The 14,286-nt window shown below is 42.9% G+C and overlaps 2 protein-coding genes and 1 pseudogene across 7 annotated transcripts; 2 read left to right on the top strand and 1 right to left on the bottom strand.

Annotated features, from left to right (window-relative positions):
• Positions 1-48: 48 nt before the first annotated feature.
• On the top strand, positions 49-5,900 carry si:ch211-260e23.9. Of its 5 annotated transcripts, none has more exons than XM_024418710.2 (4): positions 49-205; positions 4,348-4,416; positions 4,620-4,755; positions 4,870-5,900. In XM_024418710.2, exons 1-4 carry the CDS (start codon positions 196-198, stop codon positions 5,096-5,098), a joined length of 444 nt encoding a protein of 147 aa, XP_024274478.1. In that variant the 5' UTR covers positions 49-195; the 3' UTR covers positions 5,099-5,900. The 5 variants fall into 5 exon arrangements, with proteins under 5 accessions (XP_024274478.1, XP_024274475.1, XP_024274477.1 ...); XM_024418707.2 differs by having other exon boundaries at positions 67-205; positions 4,250-4,416; XM_024418709.2 differs by lacking the exon at positions 49-205 and adding an exon at positions 236-447 and having other exon boundaries at positions 4,598-4,755.
• LOC112249558 lies at positions 5,696-9,841 on the bottom strand (annotated as a pseudogene).
• LOC112249067 (G1/S-specific cyclin-E1) lies at positions 9,254-14,036 on the top strand. Of its 2 annotated transcripts, XM_024418702.2 has the most exons (13): positions 9,254-9,447; positions 9,957-10,002; positions 10,201-10,288; positions 10,382-10,441; positions 10,680-10,849; positions 11,271-11,406; positions 11,851-11,997; positions 12,096-12,191; positions 12,464-12,598; positions 12,830-12,941; positions 13,075-13,232; positions 13,387-13,513; positions 13,605-14,036. In XM_024418702.2, exons 2-12 carry the CDS (start codon positions 9,989-9,991, stop codon positions 13,501-13,503), a joined length of 1,233 nt encoding a protein of 410 aa, XP_024274470.1. In that variant the 5' UTR covers positions 9,254-9,447; positions 9,957-9,988; the 3' UTR covers positions 13,504-13,513; positions 13,605-14,036. The 2 variants fall into 2 exon arrangements, with proteins under 2 accessions (XP_024274470.1, XP_024274469.1); XM_024418701.2 differs by having other exon boundaries at positions 13,387-14,036.
• Positions 14,037-14,286: the final 250 nt, after the last annotated feature.

Here is a 14,286-nt window from a genome sequence, read left to right as displayed (position 1 = left end):
GAATCAATGGAATAATCTAAAATACCCAACTCCGCGCATACGGGGCACCGGGCCATGCAAAACGAAGACGACCACTGTGGCGGACTGCAGACTGCTGTACAAAAAAAGAAGAAATCTTCCACTCTTATGTATTTTGACTTGTTATTATAGACCACACGCCTAGACTATTTGAAAGATTGGACGTCTGTTGAAACCATGTATCTAGGTATGTTTCAAAGAAGGACACTTTTGTTAAGTTGACAGCTAGTTGCCAAAATATGATGGCAAAGGTTAGTAAGTGCGCAACCAACTGAAGCTCCGCCTTCGAGTTGGGATTTTTGTTTACCACCCACCAAAGCAAAGGGAAGCAGTTGGTGTTCATAAACAAGTCTGTATCAACACAATTACAGATCAGTTATAGTTTCGAGCTAGCCGTCGACCACCGCCCGTTAAATATACACTTGTCAGGTAAGAAACAAAATACATCGTAGCCTTCAACATTGTGCGAGAGGTTGTATCCGTGTAGCAGCCTTTGTTAATGTGTTGTCTAGACACGTTTCTTTAGCCTACTAATTTATCTATCCATTGCGTGTTTGTATTGATTTCTACATTCCCAAAGTGTCCTATTAAGCCAGCTTTTTAGTTTGGTAGACTACCATGTAATTGTAACCATGGCATGTGTAATTTTGTATGTAGATTTATTTGTTTGATTGTCAGTGAATTACATATAGTAAATGCAGTTCTTAATTATTTACTTATTTATTGAAGAAGTCTAAACGCAATTAATGCCATATCAAGCTCACCCAAACTACTCTCCTATGGTTTTTTAAACGATTTAATAGTTTCTATCACACATGTATATATCTGGAATAGGGTCTAATGTAAGGATTGTCTTACATGTCTTTAAACTTCCGACTTATGGACTTTTTGATGGCACACCAGAAAAGATCAAATCAAATCAAATGTTATTTGTCACATACACATGGTTAGCAGATGTTAATGCGAGTGTAGCGAAATGCTTGTGCTTCTAGTTCCGACAATGCAGTAATAACCAACAAGTAATCTAACTAACAATTCCAAAACTACTGTCTTATACACAGTGTAAGGGGATAAAGAATATGTACATAAGGATATATGAATGAGTGATGGTACAGAGCAGCATAGGCAAGATACAGTAGCTGATATCGAGTACAGTATATACATATGAGATGAGTATGTAAACAAAGTGGCATAGTTAAAGTGGCTAGTGATACATGTATTACATAAGGATGCAGTCGATGATATAGAGTACAGTATATACCTATGCATATGAGATGAATAATGTAGGGTAAGTAACATTATATAAGGTAGCATTGTTTATATATTTACATCATTTCCCATCAATTCCCATTATTAAAGTGGCTGGAGTTGAGTCAGTGTCATTGTCAGTGTGTTGGCAGCAGCCACTCAATGTTAGTGGTGGCTGTTTAACAGTCTGATGGCCTTGAGATAGAAGCTGTTTTTCAGTCTCTCGGTCCCAGCTTTGATGCACCTGTACTGACCTCGCCTTCTGGATGATAGCGGGGTGAACAGGCAGTGGCTCGGGTGGTTGATGTCCTTGATGATCTTTATGGCCTTCCTGTAACATCGGGTGGTGTAGGTGTCCTGGAGGGCAGGTAGTTTGCCCCCGGTGATGCGTTGTGCAGACCTCACTACCCTCTGGAGAGCCTTACGGTTGAGGGCGGAGCAGTTGCCGTACCAGGCGGTGATACAGCCCGCCAGGATGCTCTCGATTGTGCATCTGTAGAAGTTTGTGAGTGCTTTTGTTGACAAGCCAAATTTCTTCAGCCTCCTGAGGTTGAAGAGGCGCTGCTGCGCCTTCTTCACGATGCTGTCTGTGTGAGTGGACCAATTCAGTTTGTCTGTGATGTGTATGCCGAGGAACTTAAAACTTGCTACCCTCTCCACTACTGTTCCATCGATGTGGATAGGGGTGTTCCCTCTGCTGTTTCCTGAAGTCCACAATCATCTCCTTAGTTTTGTTGACGTTGAGTGTGAGGTTATTTTCCTGACACCACACTCCGAGGGCCCTCACCTCCTCCCTGTAGGCCGTCTCGTCGTTGTTGGTAATCAAGCCTACCACTGTTGTGTCGTCCGCAAACTTGATGATTGAGTTGGAGGCGTGCGTGGCCACGCAGTCGTGGGTGAACAGGGAGTACAGGAGAGGGCTCAGAACGCACCCTTGTGGGGCCCCAGTGTTGAGGATCAGCGGGGAGGAGATGTTGTTGCCTACCCTCACCACCTGGGGGCGGCCCGTCAGGAAGTCCAGTACCCAGTTGCACAGGGCGGGGTCGAGACCCAGGGTCTCGAGCTTGATGACGAGCTTGGAGGGTACTATGGTGTTGAATGCCGAGCTGTAGTCGATGAACAGCATTCTCACATAGGTATTCCTCTTGTCCAGATGGGTTAGGGCAGTGTGCAGTGTGGTTGAGATTGCATCGTCTGTGGACCTATTTGGGCGGTAAGCAAATTGGAGTGGGTCTAGGGTGTCAGGTAGGGTGGAGGTGATATGGTCCTTGACTAGTCTCTCAAAGCACTTCATGATGACGGATGTGAGTGCTACGGGGCGGTAGTCGTTTAGCTCAGTTACCTTAGCTTTCTTGGGAACAGGAACAATGGTGGCCCTCTTGAAGCATGTGGGAACAGCAGACTGGTATAGGGATTGATTGAATATGTCCGTAAACACACCGGCCAGCTGGTCTGCGCATGCTCTGAGGGCGCGGCTGGGGATGCCGTCTGGGCCTGCAGCCTTGCGAGGGTTAACACGTTTAAATGTCTTACTCACCTCGGCTGCAGTGAAGGAGAGACCGCATGTTTTCATTGCAGGCCGTGTCAGTGGCACTGTATTGTCCTCAAAGCGGGCAAAAAAGTTATTTAGTCTGCCTGGGAGCAAGACATCCTGGTCCGTGACTGGGCTGGATTTCTTCCTGTAGTCCGTGATTGACTGTAGACCCTGCCACATGCCTCTTGTGTCTGAGCCGTTGAATTGAGATTCTACTTTGTCTCTGTACTGACGCTTAGCTTGTTTGATAGCCTTGCGGGGGGAATAGCTGCACTGTTTGTATTCAGTCATGTTACCAGACGCCTTGCCCTGATTAAAAGCAGTGGTTCGCGCTTTCAGTTTCACACGAATGCTGCCATCAATCCACGGTTTCTGGTTAGGGAATGTTTTTAATCGTTGCTATGGGAACGACATCTTCAACGCACGTTCTAATGAACTCGCACACCGAATCAGCGTATTCGTCAATGTTGTTATCTGACGCAATACGAAACATCTCCCAGTCCACGTGATGGAAGCAGTCTTGGAGTGTGGAGTCAGCTTGGTCGGACCAGCGTTGGACAGACCTCAGCGTGGGAGCCTCTTGTTTTAGTTTCTGTCTGTAGGCAGGGATCAACAAAATGGAGTCGTGGTCAGCTTTTCCGAAAGGGGGGCGGGTATGCAATACATTTAGCACCTTATGAGTTAATTCTGTCTGGGCACCATTGGATCTTCCCTTGCTGGCAGGCTGGGGTGTAGCTGTTTATTGACAATATAGGTTGACAAGTACACCAAGGCATTCAAAGACCGTGGCTGTCTGGACAGCCCAAGGTCTAAAAGTGGACGTTGTGGTATTCTGTCTAGTCTATGACACATCAAGCCTGAAAGACATACACATACCGTTAATACCTGATTATGTTTTTAATAGGCCTATTGGACTAGAAATGTAGGCCCTTTGAATCAAATGATATACACTAAAATATATATATATATATATATTTTACAAACCAGCTGTTTTCACCATAGTTTGGCCAATTGGCTTCATATTCACCACATTAGCTTATTCAGAACATATCTTAAGATTCAGATTCTGTCTTGAAATGAGATTGCTGGTCAGAAAGGATACCATGTCCTCCAGTCTGCAGATAGCTTCCAAGGGGAATGCTGTTCCTTATTCTGCTGTGCTGTCAGGGTCATTAACCCAGGACCCAATGTTAAAAACTAAAGGTCATAATGTAAGATGTTGTTCAGAGTCTGCTTCCCGGGAATAGTTTCCGATCTATTTTCTATCAATGTGGATATTAAACTACACATGCCATTTCAGGTTGTGCTGTTTTCTTGTATTTGATGCAATGTTTTACCACGATAAGTTTTGCAATTTTAACAGTTTAGCAATAATTGCATCCGTTATGCAATTGTTTACGTAATGGGGTTGACATAATGTAACACTATGTTAACTCATTTTCTTTGCAGACTGCAATAAGAGGGCCAAGGGAGGCAAAACATATACACAATGATTGGAAAGATATTTGCCCATTTCCTTGGTAGCACAGATGATGATTTTTCCACAGATGACAATGAAACCTATGAGGAGCTCATTGAGTTTGAGGAGGGAGGATGGGTCATTATCAACATTCAAGGTAAGCCGATAATTATGCTCCCTGAAAGTTGAAATCACAAGTTAGTTGTTAAACTGGTATGGGCATTGTTGTCTGCGGTTACTTTTTTTGTAAATGGTAGCATTGTAGTTATTTGGATAGTAGATCTAATGGTCACTATTAGAGGTCTCACTAGTGTTTTTCCTCTTTTATCTCGGTTTAGTACATTTGTGGTCTGTTTCCAGAGACCAACTCCTTGACCCCGCCTGAGGAAGACCCTTTGGAGAACCTGCTGATTGAGCATCCCAGTATGTCTGTATACCAGATCAGACACCAGACCAGTGATGAGGACGACTCAGATGAAGAGAATGCTTCTCCCAGGTCAGTTTTCATCCAGGGGATCCATCTACTTAGTCAGTGTGATAACACAACCATTATCCTAGAGAAAGGAGCGCCACATTTTACACTTATTCTGTTCCCCCCCCCACCCTGCAGGCCTGTGCCAGTCAAACAGCACGTGTCCTGGAGGTTAGCTGCCTGGGGCAGCCCGCTTCCATGCAACGTCCAACTGCTTGCCATACAGCGAGCCAGGACTCACATGGAGTGCAAGGAGCTGACCAGGAATGCTCTCCAGAGACAGAACCTTGCCAAGATGCGATTCTCCCCCTCTGACAGACGCTTTGGTCACTTCAAACAACCCTGCCAGCGCCTGTACAACTACTGAGTGTCTACTGAGTAACTCTACGGTACTCTACTGAGTAACGTCACTGTCTGAAGCCACTTAACATACAGACCGTAGACATATTACCGGTGTCAATTTCTTTACCCTGATCAAGGAAACCCCCCCTTTGCTGAGTATGTTATTAACATGCTGAGCCCAGTTTGAGAGTGAAATAGCCTTGAGTAGATGTGTGTGCACATGTGAAAAGTATTATAACTCGCTTGCTACTGTTAAGTCTTATGGCTCTGATACATTTTTATTTAGTGTATGAAATGCAAAAGGTTTATAGCAATTGCAAATGTGAATTTTATTGGATATGGTATACTTTTTGCTATTATTTTTTGTGCCTTAGATTTAGATACGTTGTGGGTATATTGCTTGAAGGAAAAGTTGTTAAGTGTCATAGCTATGAAAAGCTATTTTGTATATGATATGTTACGGTAGAAAACATCACTCTTGAGTAATTGGACCTCGGAACAAATACAATATATGGAAGGATTAGCAAATAATGATGGACACTGTTTCTAATGTATGTTTTGTACTGAGTGATTCACTTTGTTTTCATACATTTATTCCCAGTGTGCTCTTATGTTTGCTGTACTGCTACAAGACCTGTTTGTAAATATATTCAGATTTTTTTTTGCTATTTTGGTGTATATTTAAATGTTAAAAATTGTTAAACAAGTCTGTTTTGTTTGGGTATTATTTGTGTTTTATTAAATAGCATGAGGGACTTCAGTAATTACATGTATTATTACCACCAAATGTATTTCATTGGTCTGCATTAAATTATTTTAGTAGCACATTTAGTGGATTTCATTTTCAAAGAAAACGCACCTTCCCCATGAACTTCTTAACGCTTTCCGGATCAACAGCATTTGCTCAAACGCTTCCCCTCTTGAAATGAGAGCCAATTGTCATTGCAATAGAATCAAGGTATTGTTCCACGTTGTCATGGGTTACTCCTGAGCCAATAAGAACTAGGAGTCTTACAGACTCTGCAACATCTGCAAATAGAAAATAAAAGTTTGTTGAGTAAATATTTTGAGATGTTACATTAAGTTTACTGAGTTCATTATATTGGAAAGCTGTGCAAGAGCTTATATGAAACAAATACCTAAATGGTTAGATTTAGGAATGCATTGCAAGTGCATCATGCATCATCTCTAATAAGTAAATGGTAAAAGTATGTTCAGAGAAGATATGAGAAAAACACATGAGGAAAGAGATCAATCCAGACTCTGGCAGCTCCATATACCAATCTGACAACAATGCCAGCCCAATGAAATCGTACTGGGAGACTGTAGGAGCACCTCCGAACTAGGCAGCAGGGTTGTGCGGCAGTCTGGCCAGAGCCTGCCTGTGTTTACAGCCTTCTGTCTAAGTCAGCCATCTGTAGGCTGTGCTTAAAAATAGCAGACGATGTTGGTGTCTATATTAGCCAAGCAGGGCTGTGGCAGGCAAGGGCAGGACCGGGCTGGGTGCCCATGGTCAGCATGATCCAGACTGGGGGGACTGTGAGGCCGCCATTCTCTCCCCAGACGAGTCTGCTCTTTATAAGGCCAGCAGCGAGGCTCAGAGGCTCCATGGGCTTTAGGGAAGCTTAACCTCTGGGCTACATGAAAAACTAACGCCAGGAACTATCTGCCCTTTCAAATGTAGGAAGTATGCTATAGACTCGTATGCAGTGGGAGTGGTATGGAATTGAGTGAGGTGACTGAACATACTTTTGTTAGGGTGTGTGTTATGGTTAGGGAGAATGCATGACATGTAGAAAAAGGGCACTCCCTTATTAACCAAGACTACAGACATGTTTGAGAGAAAATTAAAAAGGGAAAGTAAACTATCTAGAGATGTGAAAACTGTTTGTATTAAGGTGCACACTGAGCATTCCTAAAATGATACACCTAGCATTATGCCTCAGATATATAATGTATGTGTGTATGTGAGTGTCGGCGGCCCTTTGATCTAAGTGGTAAAATAGTGATTACACAGTAATAGCCTATGCCTTATTTGTTTTTTTTTGATATTCATTATAAGGAGTTGGGGGTCTTTTTATATTACTGTATGTGTCAGTATGTTTGTGCGTCATACCATACATGTGTGTATGTGTCATACCGTACATACATGTCTGTATGTGTCAAAGCATTCAGAGACAGGACACACCTCTGAGTTCCACTGGATCTACCTGTACCCCTGTGGCTGTTCCAGTGATAATGACCCCATCAGAGAGGAAAAACCTCAGTTGCTCTGGCCGTCTCCACTATGCTCACATCTGAAGTCAGGACATGGGAGCTTGGAACACAAACCCACAAATCATAAAACATCCAATTACACTTACTACAAAAGTCAGAAATGGTACCTTTCATCTCCTTGCAGTACAGATAATATTAGCTGCAATACTTGCATGTTGAAAACCTTCTGAAATACCATATCAGGACATTAGGCTAGCCAGTGGGGTTGACTGACTGGAATGTTTTTGAACGATTGCTCACCTGTGCTTCTTTTTTATATCAGTGAAGATCTGTACATGTTCAGCCTTTATTTGCTTGCCGTATCGCAAAAGGACTCCGACACATGCATTCAAAAGGCCTTCATCAGCAACATGTGAGAAGACATATCCCTCTGCCCTGATAAAATCCATACCTTGGAAATAGACAACGAAATAGGTAGCTAAACATTTGATTTTCCCAACCTCTTAATACGGATCTTTCTACTAAACTAAAATTCCAGGCTAGTCTGAAGCACTCTTGCCTGCATGTATTAATCAATAATAAGCAAAGCCAGCTATATCAACCTGAAGCCAGTGCAACATCAAGAGCTGTTTCTTGCAGACAGGATCTGAACAGAGATGGACAGATCCCCCTCACCGCTGCACACACTGCTGTCATAGAGGCACACACCTCTGGTCCAATTGAGAATGTATACAGAACGTCATGCATGTTCTCAATGATCAGCCCATCCTGTTCAAAAGATCAACAGACAATTAATTTCCAGTCACCCTTGAGGATGACTATTGTGGTTTACATAGGCTACAATATTAGTAACATCAAAAAGTAAGGAGTTCTTCTGTCTTTGCTTATACTTACAATTCCTGCATTGTGATAGATTCGTGGCGTGCTTCCTCAATAATTTGAGGCCATGTTTCCAAAAGGTGTGCCTGAAAAACGTAAAAATCGTAAAAAGAGAGTAAAAAACGACATATGCGTCTCAATAATCTTTATCTGGTAAGGCTTGAACATGAATCATTCCAATAACCACAGATTTGGCACGTCCAACGAGTTTCAGAAACTTCATTTCTGTGATTGTTTCAAACCAGTTGCAATGTGGAGGCAGAGTGGCTTTGCAATGAGACTCGTTCCCATATAGCTGCTAGCTTGATCACGTTCCTGGTCAAAGTATACGTTTATGCAGGTTTCGAGATTTATGAGTGATTGTCAGCCAATGCAGTGTTTTCTTCGTGTGGCTCATGAAACATATTAAAATAACAGTTATGACTGAGAAAAGGCACATGTGCAGATTAGCCTCATCTTCTGATAAGAAAACACACATGTATGAATTATATATGAAAGCATAAGATGGTGCTTAAAATGTATTTTACTAAACCTGCACTGTTATTTTCCAACAAATCATTAGTGTAGACAAGAGGAAGCCACTAAACGTAGCTAATGCACTAGTGCAGGGCGCCATCACCATTCTCGTTTAGCAAATTGCGCGGCATTAATTTGATTTTAAAATAATGACATACCTCTTGGATTATGGACAGCGAAGGTCAATTCTGTCGGCTTGACAGAGAAACATTTTCAAAAATGTCAGGAAAAATCCGCATAACGTCCGGATTTGCAGGTTTTTGAGAAGGACACAGTCTTTGTTTACATCCGTCTTCCCTAGCCACGCGGTACTTTGTGGTTCCGGATTCTAAGCACCGCCCCCGCACCAGCCACGCCTCCCTTTTGCCGGATAAATATGCAATATTTGGAACACCATTATAATGTACATTTCTCACAAAACATACGATTTCAGGTGATTTCACTCTTCACTTCTGAACAATTAATGACTAATAATAATGTTCATTGAAATGTAAAGGCGAATGATTACTGAACAGCGCCAAGTATTTAAATCACCCGCTCGGACCGCCCCTTATGATTTGTAGACAGCAAGCAGTTTATAAGCCAAGGCGCAAAACTCACCGCACTAGCGAAGAACAAGTAGCTAGCAAAGTTCACAGCTCCCTTTTGATGACAGAGGCCACGAATCGAACAGTAATTGAAATATATAGCTAATAACCGTAGCTATATTTTGTCTGATCCTTTCAGCCAAGTGTGGACTTCTTCGCAGGGGAATATTTTTAGGTAACGTTAAGCTGGCAAATAATTGAAACATCTCTTGTTAGCTAGTAGTCTTGCAACTTTTCAAACTCCCTCAACGTGATTCGAAATAAGTGATAAGATTGTAAATATCCTAAATTTGATAGGCGATGGACAACATTGGATGGATAGTTTTTTTGTTGTGAGAAAGCTTGTTAGAGCGGGTGAATGGAAAATGGCATACTTGATGGCTCGGCCATTTTCTGTCCAGCTTCTCTCTCTCATTTAGAATAAATGAACTAGTTTCCATCGACTGTATGTCAAACTGTTAGGTTTAGGCGATAGTGTGGAATCTGCTGTCGATGTATTCGTGGTTTTTGTGACAATTGTTGCAGTATTTCATATGGTTTGTCGTCCTTTAACATTGTCCCACTTCCATTTGCCCGCGCCCAGAGCTTTTGACGAGTTGGCTTTGTGAGTCTTACGTGGGGGGTTGGGTTGTGGTGTTATTACCAAAAAAAAATCTGAACAAATAAAATGTTTAATGTTTGCAGGTCCTCTATTGGAGTGATACACGTGGGCTATAATGCTAAGAAAGGGGTAAGTTTCAGTTTTGCAGTTTGACCTAGTCTTGTCAGTCAATGTAGCTAGGTGACGAAAAAAAGTTGACGCTAGGTAACATTAGCTGGCTTGCTAACTAACTAGCAGCGGCTTATCTAGTTAGCGAGCAATAACTAACACGTTTCTTAGCATTTCAGCTGGATGCATATTAGAATTCAATATTTACTGCCATTTCAGGAAAAATGTGGAATTCAGGTCTATTGATCATGAGATGCCCAAGGAAACTACAGTGAGATCCAGGAAAAGAAAAGCAGACGTTGCCATTGTAAGTTATTGCTACTGTAGCGAGATGGTTACCTGGCTATGTCTTTTTAATATGCTTTATCAGAATGAACATTTTTCCTTATTCAACCCTCAGTATTTGCAAGACCCAGATGAAGTGGCAGAGATGATCAAAAAGAAACAGTGTGGAACTCCGGTAACTACATGCGTTGTACTATTCCAATGCATTCCCTTGCAAGACCATGCACTTGTTGGATTTAGCTAGCAACACACACCAGTCAGTGACCTACACAGGTTAATCAGGACTGTTCAATAAATGACACAATTGTGTTTAATCAGTTGCTATCGGTGTCAGTCTCAGAATCCTCTTCGTGCTGTTTTGTTTTTATCGGTTGGTGGACTTTCTTCTCTTTTCTTATCCCTCTCCTGTGCAGGTATGCTGGAATCCTGAGTTGCTTTTCACAAGCCCGTGCAGGCGGATCCCCGCGCCTGACAATGAAGTAGATCAACCAGTTGCCTTGAATACCACTGGCTTTTCCGCTCGGTACACCTTCAAAAACATATTTGTCACCCCCACCAGGTCTTCCCCTCTTCCTGTGCTATGGTGAGTCACTTCTGGTACCTGGGACAACATGGGCAAGATGCAGTGACGCTGCTAAAGAGCAGGCGTGGTTACTTGACATGTTTGATAAGTAACGTATGATTTTTCACTAGGAGATTGCACGGCCTCGTTACCTTAAGCTCTGCACTTGCACTGTCCAAGGCCAAGCATTATGATAACCAATGTGTTCACCTGTTTCATTTGAATGTAACATACCATGTAGTCCTCTCACTGCTATTGTCTCTCTAAGAGTACAGTCTGCTGTTATAAGAACAGCTCCCTCCTTGACACTCATTATGTGTACCTGTATACTAAACCTCACAGCTCTGTTTGCACTCTGAATCAAGTTGAGGGGTTCTTCGTTGATCCCTTTTTTTAAAAATTGATAACTACACATTTGAAATAGATGTGTTTCTCTTTGTAGCTGGGCAAGCAGGGACGATGTATGGATCAACCTGTTGAGGAAAGACGAGACCTATTCTCGAGACATCCACATCATGGCCAAACACCCACACCTCCAACCCAAGATGAGGGCTATTCTTCTGGACTGGCTAATAGAGGTTTGTTGCTCTCTGTAGCAACCACCTAAATTTGTCTCCCACAGTGTATCTACTACTTTGATCAAAACCCTCATGTTACTTGATCAGTGTCATCCATGTATATCTTTAGGTGGTGAGTGTTAGTTTTACCAATAGATGTATGGCCCCAGTTTATCTAAGTCAACTGTGGCTAGACAGAAGAGATGGCTGTCAGGTGATGCGTATTGGCTAAGCTCTAACATATTCTAAGGGGAAGCCTCGTCGACGGCACAACTGAATGCATTAAACCGAAATGTCATCCGCCTTTAACCCAATTCTTCTGAATCAGCATTGATCTTTAAAGTTGGGTCGTGTTAGACCTATGGCATAGAGAGCCATGATCAATGCTTTTACGTGGGGGATCTCTTCCTTAGCTACTCTGACATTGCCTAAACCTTGGGTTCTCAACCTTGTTTTCTCTCTCAGGTGTGCGAAGTGTACAAGCTACACAGAGAAACCTTCTACCTGGCTCAGGATTACTTTGATAGGTTCATGGCCACGCAGACCAATGTTTTCAAGTCAACACTACAGCTCATCGGCATCTCTTCTCTGTTTATAGCTGCCAAAATGGAGGTAGGAAGAAACGTCTTCTACAAACCTGTTCAGTCATTTTCTCCATTTTGTATATCAGTGAGATTTTTAACATGTTCACTACCCCCTTTCCTTTTCAGGAAATCTACCCTCCAAAGGTGCATCAATTTGCCTATGTTACTGATGGTGCCTGCACTGAGGATGATATCTTATGTATGGAGCTAATCATTATGAAGGTATGCCTCAAACGCTTTACTCAAACGCTTTACGGATGGGTCACACATCCTTATTGTTGTCTGAAGCTCGTTGAGACATGATCAACGTTTAGCCATTTACTGTTAAAACATGACCACGTGTTCCTAATGATGCTCTGTCACTAATGGTAGTTCCTGTTTAACTTGATAGAAGAAACATGTGTACTGAGTCTCCTACTATCTGAGCTGGGGGACTCCTCTCTGTGGAATGAAATCATGTGGCTCTTCTTCCTACTGTGTCCCCTTTTGCTCAGGAGCTGAAGTGGCGTTTGAGTCCCCTGACATCTGTGTCCTGGCTAAACATCTACATGCAGATTGCCTACCTGAAAGAGTCCGAGGAGGTTCTCATCCCACAGTACCCACAAACTACGTTTGTACAGATTGCCGAGGTAAGGTTACAACTGTGATTTCCCGCCACTGCATGTGATTCATAGGTATATTTTGTTGTAAGATACTAAGAAGCTCAACAAGGCAAAATATGTCCTCACAGACGACACCGCTTTTGCTTATACACGATGGTGTTGTAAGGAAATGTTTTCACATTTCCTCAGAATGGCTCGTTGCCTGAAGTCGGTGTTTTGCTCGTGTTATCTCCTTTTCTTTTTGTTTTCTCTCTATAGCTCCTGGACCTGTGTGTGTTGGATGTGAAATCTCTGGAGTTCTGCTATGGAGTGCTGGCTGCCTCTGCCCTGTTCCATTTCTCCTCGCTGGAGCTGGTGGAGAAAGTCTCAGGTAGGGAGTTTCATTCTGAAGCTGTTCAGGTCAATCAACGTCTTCAATCCAACCACTGAGTTGTATTGGTTCGGTGGACTTGCCATGGGTGTTTTTAGCCCTAACCAGACCCCTTTTGTCTTGATCTGTGCAGCTCTGAAGTGGTTAGACGTTGAGGCGTGTGTGAGGTGGATGGTCCCCTTTGCCATGTCCATCAGAGAAGTTGGCAGCTCAGCCCTGAGGCCCTTCAAAGGAATCCCAGCAGATGACATGCATAACATCCAGACCCATGCTGCCTATCTGGACTGGATGGTGAGGGCATTGTTTGTATGGTTTTCTATGCCGATGTTGGACATTGTATCAGGCTGTTTAGAGTGAATAATTCCCCCCCTTCAGCTTGTTTCTTGTGTTCAGTGGTACACAGCTGAGTTGCAGCCTGTATTGAGAGTTCTGTTGGTTTCTTTAGGCAAAGGCATGCTCCTACCCACAAGTGGATGTAGATCGCAGCCAGAGTTCCCCAATACCGTCTGGAGTGCTCACTCCGCCCCCTAGCAGCGAGAAACCAGAGGGCACCGTCTCTTGATTTCCTTTGGGTTAGTATGGGGACCAAGATATTGTAGGACTGGGAGAAATCCGTGGCATTACACCAACATGTGCTCAAATGCTTTTTCTACATGCGTGCAGGTGTTTATTGTGCTAAGGTGAAGGGATATTTTTGGATGTCTCTGCCTTTTTTTCGAGGGATTGACCATTTTTAATTGGAGTGTTGCCAAGCTGGACCACCTGCCAAAAACCCAGAGCTGTCACCGGCTCTGAGTGCTGCTAAAGAAGGTGGACTTGGATTGATGGAACAGTGGATGAATGTGTGTGTGTGTAGCTCACGCTTGCCATTTTGAGAAAGATAATACTGCCAGGTTTGGGGACCAGTAGCTCTGCTGCCAAAATGGACAAGTGGAACAGCCTGCTTCAGAAGCAGAAATATGGATTGTATTTAACTCTGCAACTTTCTCTCTTGCATTTGAGTTTTTACCAAAATGTATGATATTTGTTTTGAACTGAGATGCTGCTACTTATTTTTTAAATAAAGTCACTGTCGCGGACAGCTTTTATGTTTTACAATGTTGTGGGTCTTTGCCTTGTCCAGGGATTGTAGCCTGGTTGAAACACCTTGACTGTGTTCACTATTCTGTTTTTACTGCGTGTGAAATAGCTTGGCGAACTCAATGATCAGGCTGGTTCTACCAGGCCGGTACAGTCAATGTGCAGGGGCACCAGTTAGTCCGGGTAATATGTATGTACTAGATTTAAAGTGACTATGCATAGATGATAAACAGTAGCAGCAGTGTAAAGGGGGGCAATGCAACTA

This window comes from Oncorhynchus tshawytscha, linkage group LG04, assembly GCF_018296145.1.
Source record: "Oncorhynchus tshawytscha isolate Ot180627B linkage group LG04, Otsh_v2.0, whole genome shotgun sequence".
NCBI lineage: Eukaryota > Metazoa > Chordata > Actinopteri > Salmoniformes > Salmonidae > Oncorhynchus > Oncorhynchus tshawytscha.
This window is presented reverse-complemented; position numbering and strand designations above follow the sequence as displayed.

Bases quoted from the DNA above. Each gene is read 5' to 3' on its own strand.
- si:ch211-260e23.9 (XM_024418707.2), top strand. From the start codon at position 4,290: ATGATTGGAAAGATATTTGCCCATTTCCTTGGTAGCACAGATGATGAT. The intron at 4,417-4,619 runs GTAAGCCGATAA...GTCTGTTTCCAG, and splicing joins GGTCATTATCAACATTCAAG to AGACCAACTCCTTGACCCCG. The intron at 4,756-4,869 runs GTCAGTTTTCAT...CCCACCCTGCAG, and splicing joins GAAGAGAATGCTTCTCCCAG to GCCTGTGCCAGTCAAACAGC.
- LOC112249067 (XM_024418702.2), top strand. The intron at 11,407-11,850 runs GTTTGTTGCTCT...TTTCTCTCTCAG, and splicing joins TTCTGGACTGGCTAATAGAG to GTGTGCGAAGTGTACAAGCT. The intron at 12,599-12,829 runs GTAAGGTTACAA...TTCTCTCTATAG, and splicing joins CGTTTGTACAGATTGCCGAG to CTCCTGGACCTGTGTGTGTT.